The sequence below is a fragment of the Thermobia domestica genome, chromosome 9 (genome assembly GCF_964235325.1).
Source record: "Thermobia domestica chromosome 9, izTheDome1.hap1.1, whole genome shotgun sequence".
NCBI lineage: Eukaryota > Metazoa > Arthropoda > Insecta > Zygentoma > Lepismatidae > Thermobia > Thermobia domestica.
Genome location: NC_137462.1, coordinates 40,549,964 through 40,566,680, shown reverse-complemented (window position 1 = coordinate 40,566,680; position 16,717 = coordinate 40,549,964). Strand labels below are relative to the sequence as shown.

At 34.9% G+C, this 16,717-nt stretch overlaps 1 protein-coding gene across 1 annotated transcript in view; it reads right to left on the bottom strand.

Annotated features, from left to right (window-relative positions):
* Positions 1-16,717, bottom strand: part of LOC145660798 (putative fatty acyl-CoA reductase CG5065) — a 121,723-nt gene that overhangs the window by 90,667 nt on the left and 14,339 nt on the right. Inside the window, exons 4-5 of the mRNA XM_081726208.1 lie at positions 11,279-11,424; positions 2,577-2,686 (exon numbers count right to left, since the gene is read on the bottom strand). Of these exons, the coding sequence (XP_081582334.1) occupies positions 2,577-2,686; positions 11,279-11,424 (256 nt within the window). The remainder of the gene's footprint in view (positions 1-2,576; positions 2,687-11,278; positions 11,425-16,717) is intronic.

The window sequence follows — 16,717 nt, the reverse complement described above, 5'->3', positions numbered from 1 at the left end:
TAGTGGGTAACGGTGTGCATTGTGTCAGTGGTCGTGGGTCACTTTTCTGTGGGTCCACTCCATCCATTTGTACGGAACATTTACTGCTGTCCTGCTACTGCCTTCTCTCACACTCCTACCGTGTAATTATTTTATACTGTCGCGTGTGCTAGTACTAGTTCCTCATCTCGGATTACTTATTTTGTGATTGCCCGCCCTCTCCATCTTTCCCACGTGCACAATCACAATCACCTATGTACCTCTTTCTTTCACATCATAGTCATGTGTGCAGCTCATAATTAAGCTAGTGGCATGATGACTATCCGAAACGTCTGTAATTAACTCATTTACGAAATTCTTTTTTGTTGCAGATATTCGAAATATCCCATATCTCTTTGGGGACTATCCTTGCGCCGCCCTGCTTGCACTCCATTCCAACATTAATCAAATCTGCAGGTAAAAATAATGCACACCGCCTTTGAAAATGAGATTCATCGTCCGGTTAAGCATAAATGTTACAGCATTAATACTCCGATGTTAATTGGATATGCCAGTGACTAACGTAAGGCTACAGCCTCTATTCTAAGAATCACATGAACAAGTTATCATAAATATCCTTAAAAGGAACATACCGGAAGAAGCTATTTTAGGGATCAATTAATGTGAAATTTTGGTGCTATCCTACTAAGAAGGGATGCATTTTTTAAATTTCAAATATTATTTTGGTAATGTGCAGCCTTAGGGAGGCACAAGGCACATGCGAAATTTTACTCTAGAAATGAAAATGAAATTTCATATGTCAGAATTTATATTCTGATGCTCATTGCAGGTGCCATAACTGATATGAGGCTAAGCTCTCTCCGTTCCAAAAGTCACATCAAAATGCACGATTAATAATCTTAGTGTGGATATACGGGAAGAAGGTTTTGTCTTATGTATTTTACCATTGTTGCAGACAAATTTTGTGATTTTCAAGTCTTCAGCAAAAAGACTTGAAATCCAATCAAAAACTTAAAAAATACAAAATATCACAGAAAAAGCACGACTTTGAAATAATAATAATAATAATAATAATAATAATAATAATAATAATAATAATAATAATAATAATAATAATAATAATAATAATAATAATAAACGAATATTTGAATTACAATACCAATTCATAAACAATACCTTCCAATAAAAAATACTTGCCACAACCGGATTCGAACTGGGGTCTCTGCCATACGAGGTTTATGTTTTATGTTTTATCACAATGCCAACAATTCCTCATACAAAGTAAAGAAAATAGTCTAGTAGTCGCGGAAGATAAAAATAGAACTTTCTTTTTCTACACGTGTTGATACAATTCAAAAAATGCGAAAATAAGGTCTGCCGTCTTTTCGTCTTTGGAAATTAGAAGTTAAGGTGAGGAAGAACTGTAATGCAAATCGGGACTATCGTTAAAAACAATGAGGTAGATTCAACATGAAGAATGTTTTGTGATATTTTTCTCATTGACGAATATTTATCTACTTTGTTTTTGATTTAAAGAAAATCTCGCGTAAGTTATTGTGACACTTCCTTAAGAAACTAATATCCTGTGTATAGTCTAATGACTATAACTAGCTAATAATTTGGGTGGAACACGAAGTAACACGAAATGTAATATAGGTTATCACATTGAACATCAATTCGACAACCAGGGTTCAAATCTCTCCCACTTTCAAACCTTTTCCAAATGTTTTAATTTCAATGCAAATTCAGTGTGGCAAGTAAGGTCTTCTCCTCTCCAAATACAAATATATTGGAATCAAAAAATTGGATAAGGTTTGTCAATAGGCAAAGATTTACAATCTTATTTCCAGCAGTTACTAGAGATTTGATACTTTCAGCTAGTTTCGAGCATTTTCTGATTCATGCGAGATCATTGTTTTTATTTCTTTGAACATACAGTATATAATGAAATAATGCATTACATACAGAGCAATATTAAGATTAATATATCGTGTTCATTAGACAATATGATCACAACAATAGAGATTCACCTTAGCATGTAGAACTGTATCGTTAGTCACCTACTCTACAATTTTGTCTGCATAGACACCTAACTCAGTAGTACAAACTGCTGTTAGTGCCGAGGATACTTCCATCTAAGTTGAAACTCTCCAGGTTTTTTCGCAACTGTAAATGTTCAGGACAACAAGTAATGGAATTAGATCACACATGGGGAAGATACTTATGCTGGTGCTTGCATATAGGTTGAAGAATATTCTGGCTCTCTAGCCCTAATGTATATTATTAAATTCAACGAAAAAATATGGAATTATTTGGATCATCGGGTGAAACGCGTAAACAGGCACCGTCCTATTTTGCTAGATCTAAAGTATTTATAACTTTTGCGAAGGGACACATCTGAAACAGAATCCGAATTGCTATTTAGACCAGAGCTTCCGTATCAGACATAATAACAACCTTTGTTTACTACGCTAATGATTTGAAATATAATTCTTAAAAATAGCACTGGAAAATTATTTTTAGCTTTTTATTTAAATTTTTGAAGTGTTAAAATCTGACTTAAAGTATTTTCAATATACATAATGTAAAATACTTACCGAGAGAAGGTCTAAAGATTGAAACCGGAAGCAATTTTGAGTATGAGTGAACAACGTGTTCTGCTAAACACTTAGACAAAGTATAGGCATTATGCCCACCAACCAGCAACCTGGAAAAATAATTGAATCGAATATTATAAATAGAAATATAACTATTCCTGACGATAGTACTTTTGTCGGGAGATATATCTTGTACAGAATAATGCAAAAGTATTACTCATTAAAACAATTTCAAACAGGGAAGCTATAAATAACATGAAGTGAAATTTTGAGTTTTACGTCCCACGTTTATGCCGGTTAGGCTAAAGGAGACGGTGAGGATTAGAGATGAATGAAACTGTGGAATGAAGAAAGTGGGAGGAAACGGGAGAACCCCGAGAAACCCCCCACGGGGTTTGTCCACCACAAGGTTCACTTGGCGGGAGCAGGGTTTAAACCCGGATCCCCAAGCACCAGAGGTTAACGCTCTACCATTGAGCCACCGCGGCCCCGGGAAGCTATAATTATTGTCAGATATGGATACTGTGTCTGTGGAACTTTTGCAGCTGGATATTCCACCCATCTTTCATCAGTAACATACTGTCATAATAGCAATCGAATTGTACGTCTTAAAAAATAAAACTAAGTATTTAACATATTAGTTTCTAATGGATAAAATCTACGTATTTTTTGTAGGTATGCTGTTCCCATTACTTCTCTCATTTTTATTCCATAAATTCTTCCGTACTCATTAACTTTCATTAACTTCTGTCTGCTTTACTCCAACACAATATTCGTTGAGAGTTAAACTACAAAAACTATATTCATTTTATCTGTACTGTATACCCTTTCTCCGCTGTAGTTATGCGACCAGAGAAAACCTAACAAGATCCTCGATATTATTACTTTCTTCGAGACATCGATGTCGTGACAACGGGTTTGGCGTTTGCTGGAACCTTATTCAATGCGCTAGGAATAGATCCTCATTTCAAAACAAAATATCTAAGAATTACTCATTTTAGTAGGAATACCATAGATCACCGTTAAATTACTTTGAGTCACTTTGAGCCATGTATTTCTAAATTTAGCAGAGTATAATTTTCAGACGATAACCATTCACCTCAGCTATATGGTAATAGTTTTGGACACATTCACTTTCCTATACTTTAGGTAACTTCTATTTGTGAAAGGAGATGATTCTGAGGAAATGTTTACTGGATTATTTTTCTTGTTTGTATGAGTAGAATCACCTCCTAACAGTTGTAGACGTAAATATAAAGGTTTGTCTTGCGTGTAAGTGACCAAATTGCACCTTTTAAGCATACTAAACTCCATAGGCCATATGCAACTCCATAGGCTATATGACTTCTTGAAAACGTCTGTCCACGCGATTTCCACTATAGGCTTCACTGTTGTCTCCTGAATTGCAGAAGTTCGACAAGTATACCCAGGCCCTTACATTGTATCAACATCTGACCACTGTGCTTTACAGACGCCGCACGTATAGCCTTTGAGCATTCTACTTGTGTTCCTATCGATGGCCACCAGTAAGGTCTTAATAGGGACACTTGAATACCTGGCGTTTGAAACGAGGAGCGATTGGCAGTCCCTAGAGCAACATTTAGATGACTCACCGACTGTTTTATGATTGGGAATTTTCTTCCATGGAATTCCCCAGTTTCGCTTCCATTCTGTGGTTTGCACGCCCATGTTTTTGGCACATTTATTGAAGAATTGAACACTGGAAATACGGAATACTTTCACTTGCCAATCAAAGTCTTGATTAAAGCCAAGAGCACTAAACTTTGTAAAGGTGTACAAAATAACCCTAGGGAGATATTTAGAAGAATTTAGGTCTAAATTCTTTCCCAGGCCAGGCCATGAAATCATTGTATATTCTCAACCATATGCAGATGCTTTGTAGTCTTTGAAACATTGATCGAAGTTTCAAAAATAACCAATAATGTAAACAGTAATGCGTATTGTAGTAGAAAGAGTTCTACAGGTTTTGGTACGAGTTTTATCGTAGGCTATACTCACTCCGACATTACAGATTTATCATCAGATTTTCTAAGCTTCACAGATCTTGAAGATTTCATAAATAAAAAAATAATAAAATTAGTTTTAGTGCTTTTATCTAACTTGTGTTTTGGATTTCTACCCCATTTTGTATCGCATCCGTATTATAAGCTTTTCTTCCCAAGTAATTCCTAAGGCAGGGCTGTCGCATAGGTTATAAGCGCCTGGGGCGAGAATTCCCAGGCGCCCGCCAGTGTATTATGAAAAACAATCAGATTTTATTCTGTACTCCTAGATTTAAATATGAAATGTAAGATAAACTTTGTAATTTTCTGACTTTCGGTAAAAATAAAAAGAAAGAAAGAAATAGAATAAACTTTTCATTCCTTGCGATTAACACATACATTTTTCAGTAAATTTATCATAGTGTAGGAATACTAAAGTAACATTTTCAGGTGACGTTTGTGATTATTTGCATTTGCTTCCATTCAATCCTACAATTACAATTTATGTTCAAAATGAAAATGTACGGTTTGTTAATGTGTATTCTGCAAGACAATGCTAACGATACGTTGTTCCAAAAACATGCAGTGTAAAGATCATATAAGGATAACATAAAAATACTAATAAATTAAAATAGAAGTGAGCAAAATTAACTGCATAATGACATATACATACTTTATTCAAACACTAAATGACGTTGCCTTATTTTTTGGGAGCAAATATGGACAAAATCTCCTTGAAATCTAACTTTCTGCCTTCATCACTTTCAATAGCTACTATGGCCAAAGAATCAAGCCTTTCCTAGGCCATTATTGAAGGTAAATACGGTACGTCTTCATCAGCTTTAACTTACTAAAATGTCAACGAGACTGGCATTTTTATATAAATATAAAAAAATAGAAAATTATCTTAAAAAATAGAAGCTTGTTGGACACGACAACGATTTGTGTTGTTGACATTGTAATAGTCGACTGGTACCCAGTCCAGGATTTCGATTCGTGAACACTGGAAAAGAGTGTCTGGGAATACCCATCCCCGCGAGTACACGAGATCCGGCAGTACCCTTCGAAACTTTTTGTAGAACTTAAGCCTTAGAATTGCATTGTAATGCCTTTTTAAAAACTGTTTTCAGTTTAAATCAATATAGAATAACCTAAATTTAAATTTTATTAAGATTTCTTTTTCTATTTTAGTGTGAGGTACCCTTGAGCCCCCTCCATGGCTATGTCCCTGATAGTTAATAAACACAATTGTTGTATGAGGTTAGTACAGAATTGAAGAACTGAATGGGTATTTATTCTGTTATTGGAGCATTTCTTGGACTAAATAGGAATAAGGAAATGTTATTGAATTCTACTTAAGTTTCTCCTGTTTGTACCAAATTGTCATACGGATAAGAAGTAAGTAATAGCAGATCTTGGTTAGCTTTCCAAAATAAACCCTCTTCTCTCAGAGGGCTGGAGAGAGTTCCCGTTGAATAATCCTAGACGATGTTTCACATTACCGGTAGTTTACTAAGCCGTGCCCTGATCATTGTTAAAATATCTGAATTAACATTAAATTAAATATTTAAATAAATCATTTACCAACTTAATATGAATTTGGTGAAATTTGTTAATTTGTCGTCCTGGCGCGCCCCTTGGTTCCGGTGCCTGGGGCAATCGCCCCGGTCGCCCCGCCCACGCGACGGCCCTGTCCTCAAGAAATCATTTCATATCCATCTCCTTTCTCTCTTCTTTATTTTCCAATTAACCATATATTCTATTACATCTACATTATAAACATTTCTTCCCACGTCATCTGCTCATCATATTATTTCTGAATTTATCTACTACTATCTATATTGCTGTTGTCTCAAAACCTTGCTAACTGGTTTCTAATTGGTTTCATGTTGCGCGCAGCTAAGTAAGGAGTTTTGTTTAGCAAAACCCCTTTACACATTTATCCTGTCAGCCAGTATATCTGTTCGTTCGGGAGATAAATCCAAGTCTGCTAATTTGGCCGGCTTTCAGAGAGACAAAAATCTGAAGAAGTACTTCATGAATCCCTAAAATTTTGACCAGGATGTAAACGGCCAAATGCTTAAAACGAAGAATGCCAGTGGAGGTGATTCATCCAACTTAAGTGGTAGAAAACGACATTTCCGGTTTATAATTGTTCATCATAGAGTTCACCAGCGATGTTAACCATACACTGAGGTTTTATGCAGTTTATTAAGCTTCGTAAGAACATATTTCATCTTCATCATTACCTATCTTTTAAAATCTGAAGTGAGAGAAATCAACTGCAATTTCCTGTTTCAATATCGCTGTACATAGTGTAAAAACGATAAGGAAAACCCATCAGCGAGAAATGTTTTATGGTGGAATACCTTTAGCGTTATAAGAATAGGACCATCTTCACATGACTTCCAATATTTAAGCCGGAAATGGCAGACATTAAGTACTTTTGGTTTTAACGTTGATCGGTATAAATTGGAAACGAGTATAGAAAGCTAAAAGTGATTTTCCTCAATCCATAAAGTCTCCAAAGAAGATATTTCATTTCCACTCTAATACTGGAAGCAGTACAAATATAATACGTCAAATAGTTTCAATATGGATTTAAAAAAATCATACCCTAGAAACTAAACTTTTTCACGTGGTGTACACGTGATATTGATACTTATTTTAACTACTACCTATACTTTTCTATAATGACTTGAGGTAATATTTCTTCGCATGTTTGTATCGTTCCTGTTGTACCGACCTCTTCAGATTTTATCTTCAACGTGATTGTATATTTTTGTAATGAAGTTTAGTGTCTGTTTCAGCTGCGAGGGTATATGAAGTCTAAGAAACCAGCTTCACGTGAGATCTAAATCGCATGAGATCTTAGCATTGTAATCGATCCGTAGCCTCCCTTGAGATTAACCCTTTCCCTAGTTCTAAGCACATGTCACAATCTTTTTTATACTTCTAGACTTATGCAAGAAAGTGTGATAAGGCGGCTTTCTATCGATTGCGTGAATATAGAATGCTTATCTTTTTCTTCTAGCGACTTATTTTAAATTCCTTCTCTAGCATTTATTTCTTGACACATATCATTTTTTAATTAATAATGTGACTTAGGGATCTACAGTAGTCAATGATGTTACTTTCTTCTTAAAACCTCTTTACAAGACTAAGACCTCACACCAATTCCTTAAAACTTTGATTCCAACATGTTGAAAATCCTTCTCTTCGTCATATTAATTAGTTTCTTGTAACTGTTTCTTACACTACATTAAATCTACATGACGTTTTATCCGGGTACTCTTTGCCGATACAAGGGATACTTTTTATGTTTGAGTTTTGCAAAAATTTTCTAACTCCGTGAAAGCTCCTAACTTGTCTTGAACATCATGTTTTACACTTTTCGACTTTTTGGAATATTTGGGCCTAGCGGAGACAGGTCCGTTTGTTTCTTTTGGATATAACTATTATTTTTCTATTTTAGATATTAATAAACAAAATCATTATTATATTTGACCTAGCTTATATCCATTCACTTACCATAGGTTTAAAAGTTATTAACGCATTCAGAAGTATGTTGTCGCCTGGAGTAACCTTCAGAAACGTGAACTTGAAAGCAAATTGAGTAAAATTCATGGCTTATATATTTCGAATTATTGTTTTTAAAACTTAGAAGAACAGAGCATAATATAATGGTCTGTTTCCAGGCAGTACTTTCCAAATATTCTCATTAACTCACTCCAGTATTCTGGTAGTTTCTCAGTACAAGGACCAAAGTATTACCAAATATGTTTGTTTCTGTCTCAAATAATCTTTTCTAAAATTAGGTTAGATTACCTTCGAAATGTTATCTATGAGGCGAGCAACTATATTTAGTAACACTTTGGCCTTGCACTTCAGAGTGTACTAAAATGAAAACGCGTAAGTCCATCACAATTATTGAATATTTCTATTTGGAGACAGCTCTGAATATGCTTCCTAGGAACATGTTTAGGGCGACTATTCTGAGTTTTGTAGCAATTTTTTCATATGTGCTGTTGTACCGAATGTTTCTTATACACTGGTCTGCTGCACACACTGCATCATTTTCATGTTTTACTTTGCTTATGACTGAGTTCCTTACATGCGTAGCAAGTGCAACACGATCACTTGCGTCTCGTTTAAGGACATTTGAAGGTCCACTTGTGTTAAAAGTAGCACTTCGTGTCCAAGTACGTCTTGGATTGCTGACGGGACAAAGTCTTTGCACATGACAATTGTATTCTGAACATGATTTTCTATGTTTGCTTTACACAATTGAAGAATTAATTCCTTTGAAAACTTCTCTCTTCTGTCAGTTAAGAGAAATCTTGGATTGTGATCCATGTGTATAATGAAAGCTCCTAGTGCCCGTTGAGAAACAGGACTAAAAGCAAGCAACTCGTCTTTCGTTTTGTGGTATATTCTCCCAATAGCTAACCATCATTGCTTTAATTTTCTTGGGTACCTAACAACACAAAGTTGCTTCTTTGCTGAAAGCAAAGTTCGTGGAACACACTGATCTGGTTTATGTACCTATATGTTTGCTGGCAAAAATCTCTTGTTTTTTTCTGATAGTTCCAACGAGTGTCATTGACCAGGAGTTCAAAGCACAAGCCGATGCTAAGGATGTAAAATAATCGTGAGTTGTTACGTTCCTTCCGTAATTTTTGTACCCAGAAACAGGCTACTAGGTAAATGTTCACTTGCATTTGTTTGATATTTACCTTCCGGAGGTTTTCCAGTATATATTATCCCTTGTAGAGGGTAAGAATCACTTGCATCACAAACCTAAATTTTTTGTGATGTTTTTTACTGGTCTAGACGGCACATATTGAGTGAAGCGTGTGAAGCACCTACGATAACGAAATAATTGCTCGTCTACAGTAATACACTCACATGGTTTATATTCGTTTTGTAAGCTACCATTAAGTATATGCAAATGTCACTAATCGCATCAGCCTTACCAGAGTCTAAACGCTCTGAACAAGAACAATAATTATCAAAACATATGAAGCGTAGCGGTATCTTGAACTGCTCGGGAGATATTGTAGCAAGAATCAGAGCAAATTAGTAGATTTCCAGAATTCAGAAAGAAGCTTTGTGCTAGACATTTGTGTACATCGCATCGAATAAAAATATCGAGAAAAGCGTCCTTTTTTGTTCACTGAATGGCTTGAATATATTTTCAGTTTAGGTCGTTTGTTTGCATCTGGATATTTAGCTATGAGTCTTTGGTTGAAGCTTTCAGTAACATTTTGACCTTCCTATTAGTTTCTCGCAATATAATATCACACATTTCGGGAGACAAAATGATTTTGAAAACTTCTTGAGTACTATAAAACTAACTGAAATAGCCGCAACACTTTAGTGACTTATAATAATTATTTGTGTCTGTGGCAAAGGATCTGGACGCCAAGTGGTTCCATCTTTAGCTACAAGTTCTTCAGGAGATTCCACTTCTTCACTATCTGATTCGTCTGTTTCTTCTTCAAAATCTACATGAGCAATTGATTCAACATCTGAACATTTCGAATCGCAGTCAACCCGGAATGTATTTGTCTTCACTATGTAAATCAAAAAATCCATTTTCGTCACTACAATATTCATCCAAAATTTTCTGAATTTCAGTGGTCATACATGTCTTGGAATGTGTTCTATCAGGAACACAATGGCTTGAAATCAAAGCTGTGCAATCCCTAATATTCTGACACATTAACAGTTCCCAGAAGTAGATAAAAATCACAAAATTCTCATCCAAATAATTATGCCTGAAAACAATTTCAAAATTTGAGTGTTAAACAGTCGTGTGTTGTACACTGTCATCAGTAGCGCCAGATCCATAATATACATGTTCACATATGTAGTCTCTGAGCTACTCCTTTCGCAAAACAGATCCATATGTGTTTCGTTTGTACATGGTTGGGAATAATAAACAAATCATTTTGTTGTAGTGTAATATACGTTGGTTATTATATTTTTATAATGTAAGTAACAAACATTGTTAAGTTTTAATAACAAAACATACCTTTATATCAAAAAAACTATGTAACAGGCTAATTCGTCTATCAGTTGAAAGTGTTTCCTTCCTCATGCACATATTGGAGGCCCGAATTTCGATTCTTTGTAGGAGTTAAAAATAAATACGATGCTCAATTAACAACATTAAGTCAATTTGAAGTCTGAGTGAGTAGCATAATTACGTCAAGTAAACTAAATACAGCAATGAAGAGACTACCTAGGATAACCATGTGACCTCACCCCATCTCTCGGTGTAATATAATGCCTTGTAAAGCCTGTCTAGCTACAGATTAGTATTATCAAAACTCCAAAAATTTGCGACAAAATGAATTATTCCTCAATGGAAATCCATTATGGGTACCGGGGTACCCCGTCAACCTATTAAAGATTTTTTTCCTCACACACATAACTGTTAAAATAGATCCAATCTCTAAAGTTGCAAAGCTATAGTGTGTCAATTATGGAGCATTTACCTTTGGTGCTTAATATCCGTAGTTCGATCTCAGCGATTACCAATGGAAATTAATATAATTTATATTTAATATTAAGCTAGAAGTCCACGTCATTGTAGCTGTTAGTGCTAAATGAAAATCCCTTTCTAAACAAGGAACAAATGGAAATAAAATTTTCCTAAGTTATAGCTAAAGTAGACAAATATATCAATCTTACCTTGATATTTCTTTATCTGCCTCGCTACTGTCCATTTTAAATATTATTTCTTCTATCTCTTTCAGTGAAACTTTTACTGGATACAAAACTTCATCTACCGTACGCCTGTCACAGTTAGAATAAGCAGTTGACACATGAACAAATGCCTGAAAATATAATGTAAAGGATAAAATAAGATATTTTAACTGGTCAGTAAATCAAACCATTTATCCTTATTAATCAGAGGAAACAAGGGTTCCAGATAATACTTTGTGGAACGGCTTCGAATTTAATAAAAATGTGATTATCAAAGACAAATTACTTAGTGTAAAAACTACATGAAAGTGCAATATTTATAACCAACAATTTTAAAAATAATTCAAGTGAAAAATTCTATGGAACATCCAAGGAGATTATACTTCTCAGGCCTAACATACTCTACATTGGACAGGCAGAACATGAGGAATAATATGAAGAGTATACAATGTAAACTATGTGTGAATTATTGCCGATTACTGAAGAAACGTGTACCTGTGACTTAGCTTGAAAACGTAATGAAAGATCCTACTAGTTGGTATGCCCTAGAAACACACTTAGGAGAAAGAACGTTTTGGGCAAATATCATCAAAACTATTGGCCATTGAACGGAGGCGACATTTTGCCTCCTCGAAACTATTGTCTTAGATTTGTAATATGCTCTACCCAAATATGCATGATATCGAATCATTCAGTGACGGTGAAAGGGAATCCCACACAGGAAGTGGGAAGTTCGAGATATTCCGTTAGGAAATATTGGTCCGATTCATGACAGATCGAACTACGTTCCTCCAAGTAACAAAAGGGTCGTTGACAGACCATTTATACTTTGGTCAAAAGGAAGATGGTGGTTTTTTGCTGTGTCGTATGTGATTGCATAACTACAGCAGGGACTGAATATAGTGGATAAAATAAAATGAAATCATTACCTCTGCGAGATCATGACTGATGTGCTAAAGGAGATATATCTTAATAATACTTAATAGTTTTGCAAGAATTGGTGCAATGAGGATTTGCGAGAGAGATTTGGGAATATCCACAACAAAAAGGGGACAAGAAACCTACAAATTGATACAATGTTCTTCATCATAAATGAACTTGGTTGTGGATCTAAAGTGGGTTCCCTTACCATATAGGTACGCACTGCCACTGAGTTACTACGAAGCCCTTTTCCTTTCTCCTGCGTAATGAAATGCAGATTGTTGACAATGAATAGGGATGACACACAGGAGAGAGTACCCGATATCGCACCGGGTTCTAAATCGCACCACCCCTAGTTTAAAAAGAACGTTATTACTAACATACCAACTGGTAGTTACATTAAATACTTAAGCATACTCCCATAGTTTCACTGTAAACTGGCGACATTCAGTAAGTTATGTGCGCGTGCAGATGCAATACAATAAAATTTTAGTATTCCTTACTAATTTTCGGGGTATTTCAGCAGCTGTTGAGTGACTTTTCTCATTTGGGGGACTCATTATGCGGGCCCGCAAAGTGAATATGAGTAACAAAATGTTCGAAAAACAATTGTTGCTGAAAGCGACTAAACATTTCCTTAAATGAAAGAATCGTGTTTAATATAAGTCAAATGGAAGTGTTTGATTAAAGTACAAAGAAAATGATTGTGTTTGATGTCTAAACTATTATATGAATCATAGTCAATACAAACATTTTACAGACTATGTATAAAATTAGTGATACCTATTTTATATTTTGCAAATATGTGTTTGAAATACGTATTTTGTATTTTGTATTTTAATTACACTTCTGAAAACTATTTTGAATTTTGTATTTTAAATACATTTGGTGATAATATTTTGTATTTTGTATTTTGTACTTCAATTAGGTTTGCTTACCTATTTTGCCCAGCACTACTAGCCCCCTTCAACCTCTTAGACTCTTTCATTTTATTTATTTATTTATTTATTTTAAAGGAAAATGTTGACTTTCAGTTAAGTAACGACTAATTCAGTACTATTCATCCGAGTATCATGGATTATATGTCTTTCTCTTCAGAATAAAACATGTGTTCAAAAAGTTCATGCACATGTTTGCATAATGTACGAGGGAAGGTAAATTCGGGGTAAAATAGAGAATTTTCTCTACAAAAATCCCTTTTTTGAAATTTGGTTTACTTTGGAGCAACCCTGGCTACATGTACCAGAATATAATCAATTTTGCAAAATACTATAGTCTATATGTAATGCATACTCCAAGTTTTATTCGAATGTCTATAATAGTTACGAGGGGAAAATAGTTCCCAGTTGTGCTTGAAAATACCGAATTTCATATATAAATAAGGAAAATTGGGACATACATATAAAATAAGTTTCCTAATACAGTACTATACATCCAATTATCATGGTTAACACGCCATAAGATTTTAAATTATACCATGCTCATGTGTTTATACTGAAGAAAGAACATAAAGAAAAGGATTTTGGGATAAATATGAAAAATTACCTCCAAAAATCCCTTTTTTTGAAATTTTGGGACACTTGAAGCAGTACCGGTTGCATGTGCCTGAATATAAGCTACCTTGAAAAATATTATTTTCTATAAATAATGTATGTGCCAAGTTTCGTTGCAATAGCTAGAAAAATTACGGGGGGAAAATATTTCTTAATCCCGTTTCACAATACAATCAAGATCCTGTCATAAAATCGAGACCAGTACTAGCTCTCTTACCCTTGTTGTATACCAGGAAAATATGACAAACGGAACGAAATACAACTCTTAGCTCTAAAATATATACATACATATACATTATTAATATGCACATACGTTAATATTTTATTTATAATGGTTATTAGAAATTTTGGTTACTATATTTTATTACTTATTAATTACTTGTATTATTGCTAATCAATATGGCCAATTTTGGTTCGGGGAATTATTTCTAACTTAGATCAGTTCCGTTCCACTATCAACTTTCTATGGACCTACCATGTCCTGGACTGACAACAATATACAGATGCTTAACAATGCAAAATAATGTAATTTGTACAGCAATAACAATATTATGGACCACTCACACAAAACACACTGAATGTAGAAAATAGAATCAAATATTGCACTTTCTACAATATTTGTACACATTTTATACAATCGATATTTACTTTTTGACTGTTAAAAGTCAATTCAGTTCTCAGTCCAATCTGGTTAAAATAAAATGCTACACTGTTCACACTCGTCATCATAACATATGTGCTTACAATGTACACTAAGTGCTCAGTGAATTCTGACCACCCTTTCACACAACAATGTGTGGCCAGCAGCCGAGCTGAATATATGACCATCTCGACTGGTAGTATTGCAGAGAAAGAACACACTCATAGTTACATGTTGGCAGACAGCACACTGCTATAATGGGAGGTGGGCAGGATTTATCCGCATTTTAATAGGGCATGGTTGTGGGTACCCGAGCAATCGGTTCTCAATAACCCAGACAGCAATACTTGTGGGATGCGCCCGTTTCTGTGTAGTGTTGGTGTACAAAGAGTGGTAAGAAAATGGAGTAACGGTCTCCAAGAGACGGAACTACGGAGGTGTTGGAAGTTCAAAACGAGGGACGAGCATCGCATCAAACAGCTTGTTACAGCCAAACGAACCATCAGTGTTTTGGCATTACGTGACCAATGCAATGGAGGATGCACATACCCCACGCAACTATAGACTTACACTGACACGCATGCAGTTCCGCAGCGAGTACACACTCGTCATCCACTCCTTATAACTAGTCACCGCAGTCTTTATTGCGCTCGTAATCATTATTTCCTTTCTTTTTTAAGTGATTTCAAAATATCTATGAAGTTGAAAAACAATGCTACGGAGGATCAGGGGAGCAACGAAGCAGAGCTGTCTTCAACATTGGGAGGGGGCAGATGTGAGAATTATTCTAGGGGGCATCAATTTCATTTCACTTTTCTTTGTGGCAATCGGACACAAATAATCACATTTCTTCCCCAAAAAACTCATTTCAAATCGGATTATTGGGGGGGGGACCATTCCCCCAGTTCCAAGTTTGAAGGAGACATTTCCTCCTCATCCCCCCGGGATTTGCGCCAGTGCTCTTAACTGTTGTGTGAGTTTCGACACAATGAATCTCTCCCATAGTACGAAAGGACCTTTTCTATCAACACTTGACACATTTACGTAAACAATATAAAAAACTTGGACAAATCCATCCGAATGAATAGGAGGGGAGCTAGCGTTAATGATCGATGTTAGGTAGATTGTGGCTTCACGGTAAGATGTTCGCACTCCCATTGATGAACCATGTTTATAAAGTGTTTTGAACCGTATATTCGATGTAGGTTTAGAGCAAAGTTTGTCTATGTTATATGGATGACAGAAACGACGTAGGTATTACAGCAAATATGAGAGCGTGATTTATAACAACACACTTATTTTCAACTTTCTGGGATTCACTTAAATTTCGTTTTTTGTAACTTGTGATGTAAAAATATCAAGATTTTCTGGAATAAGACTTTTGCCCCCACGAATTAATTGTATTCTTAAAATTTGCCCTTTCTCGATACTCTTTCTCTGTAACTTTTCATGTACATCGCCTTTTCTTTGTACACTAGCTTCTCGAATAGAATGTACACCATTTTTACAAGTACAGTATCTACGTTAAGTTCATTTCCACATATTACATAAATGAAATAAAAAAAAAGAACTACAACATACTGATTAAGTACTTCTCACTTCCACTTCACATAATCACTTATCAGAATCACTTATAAACTTCATAAATCCCCTACCAGGGCCTAAAATTCAACGAAATCACAGCTCCACACTGGTAAAAATTTTATATAGTATAGAAAAACTAGTTTAGTCAGCATTTGTTTTAACATATCAGTGTTCTGTCAAGTACATCATGTTTACCTGCGACCCCCCCCCAAAATATTATTATTATTATTATTATTATTATTATTATTATTATTATTATTATTATTATTATTATTGTTATTATTATTATTATTATTATTATTATTATTATTATTATTATTATTATTATTATTATTATTATGTAGGAAAAGTTTGGCATCCAGAGCAAACAAAATTAAAGGCACATTAGGATACATATTTAATTGTATTGTATTAAACCATAAAATAAACGAAACAAACCGGTAAGAAAAATAGTCACACTGAAAGAAAAAAGTCACTTTTTCTTACATAAGAGTTTCACTGTCATTTTTTCGTGATCATCACGCTGTCTCAGTTTGTTTTCTGCCGAGGCAAATACACCGTTATACCAGGGCTGTTCCTTTGACTTCCTACCAAATTCAAAACGCCTTTCCTTTCTGGCTAGCCATTTCATAACAGCAGGGGTTGGGCTAAAATCTTCCAACGGGCCCATATTTATATTAACGTGAAGGTAATTTTTCACAGTAGTGGGAGCGAAAGAGAGTCTGT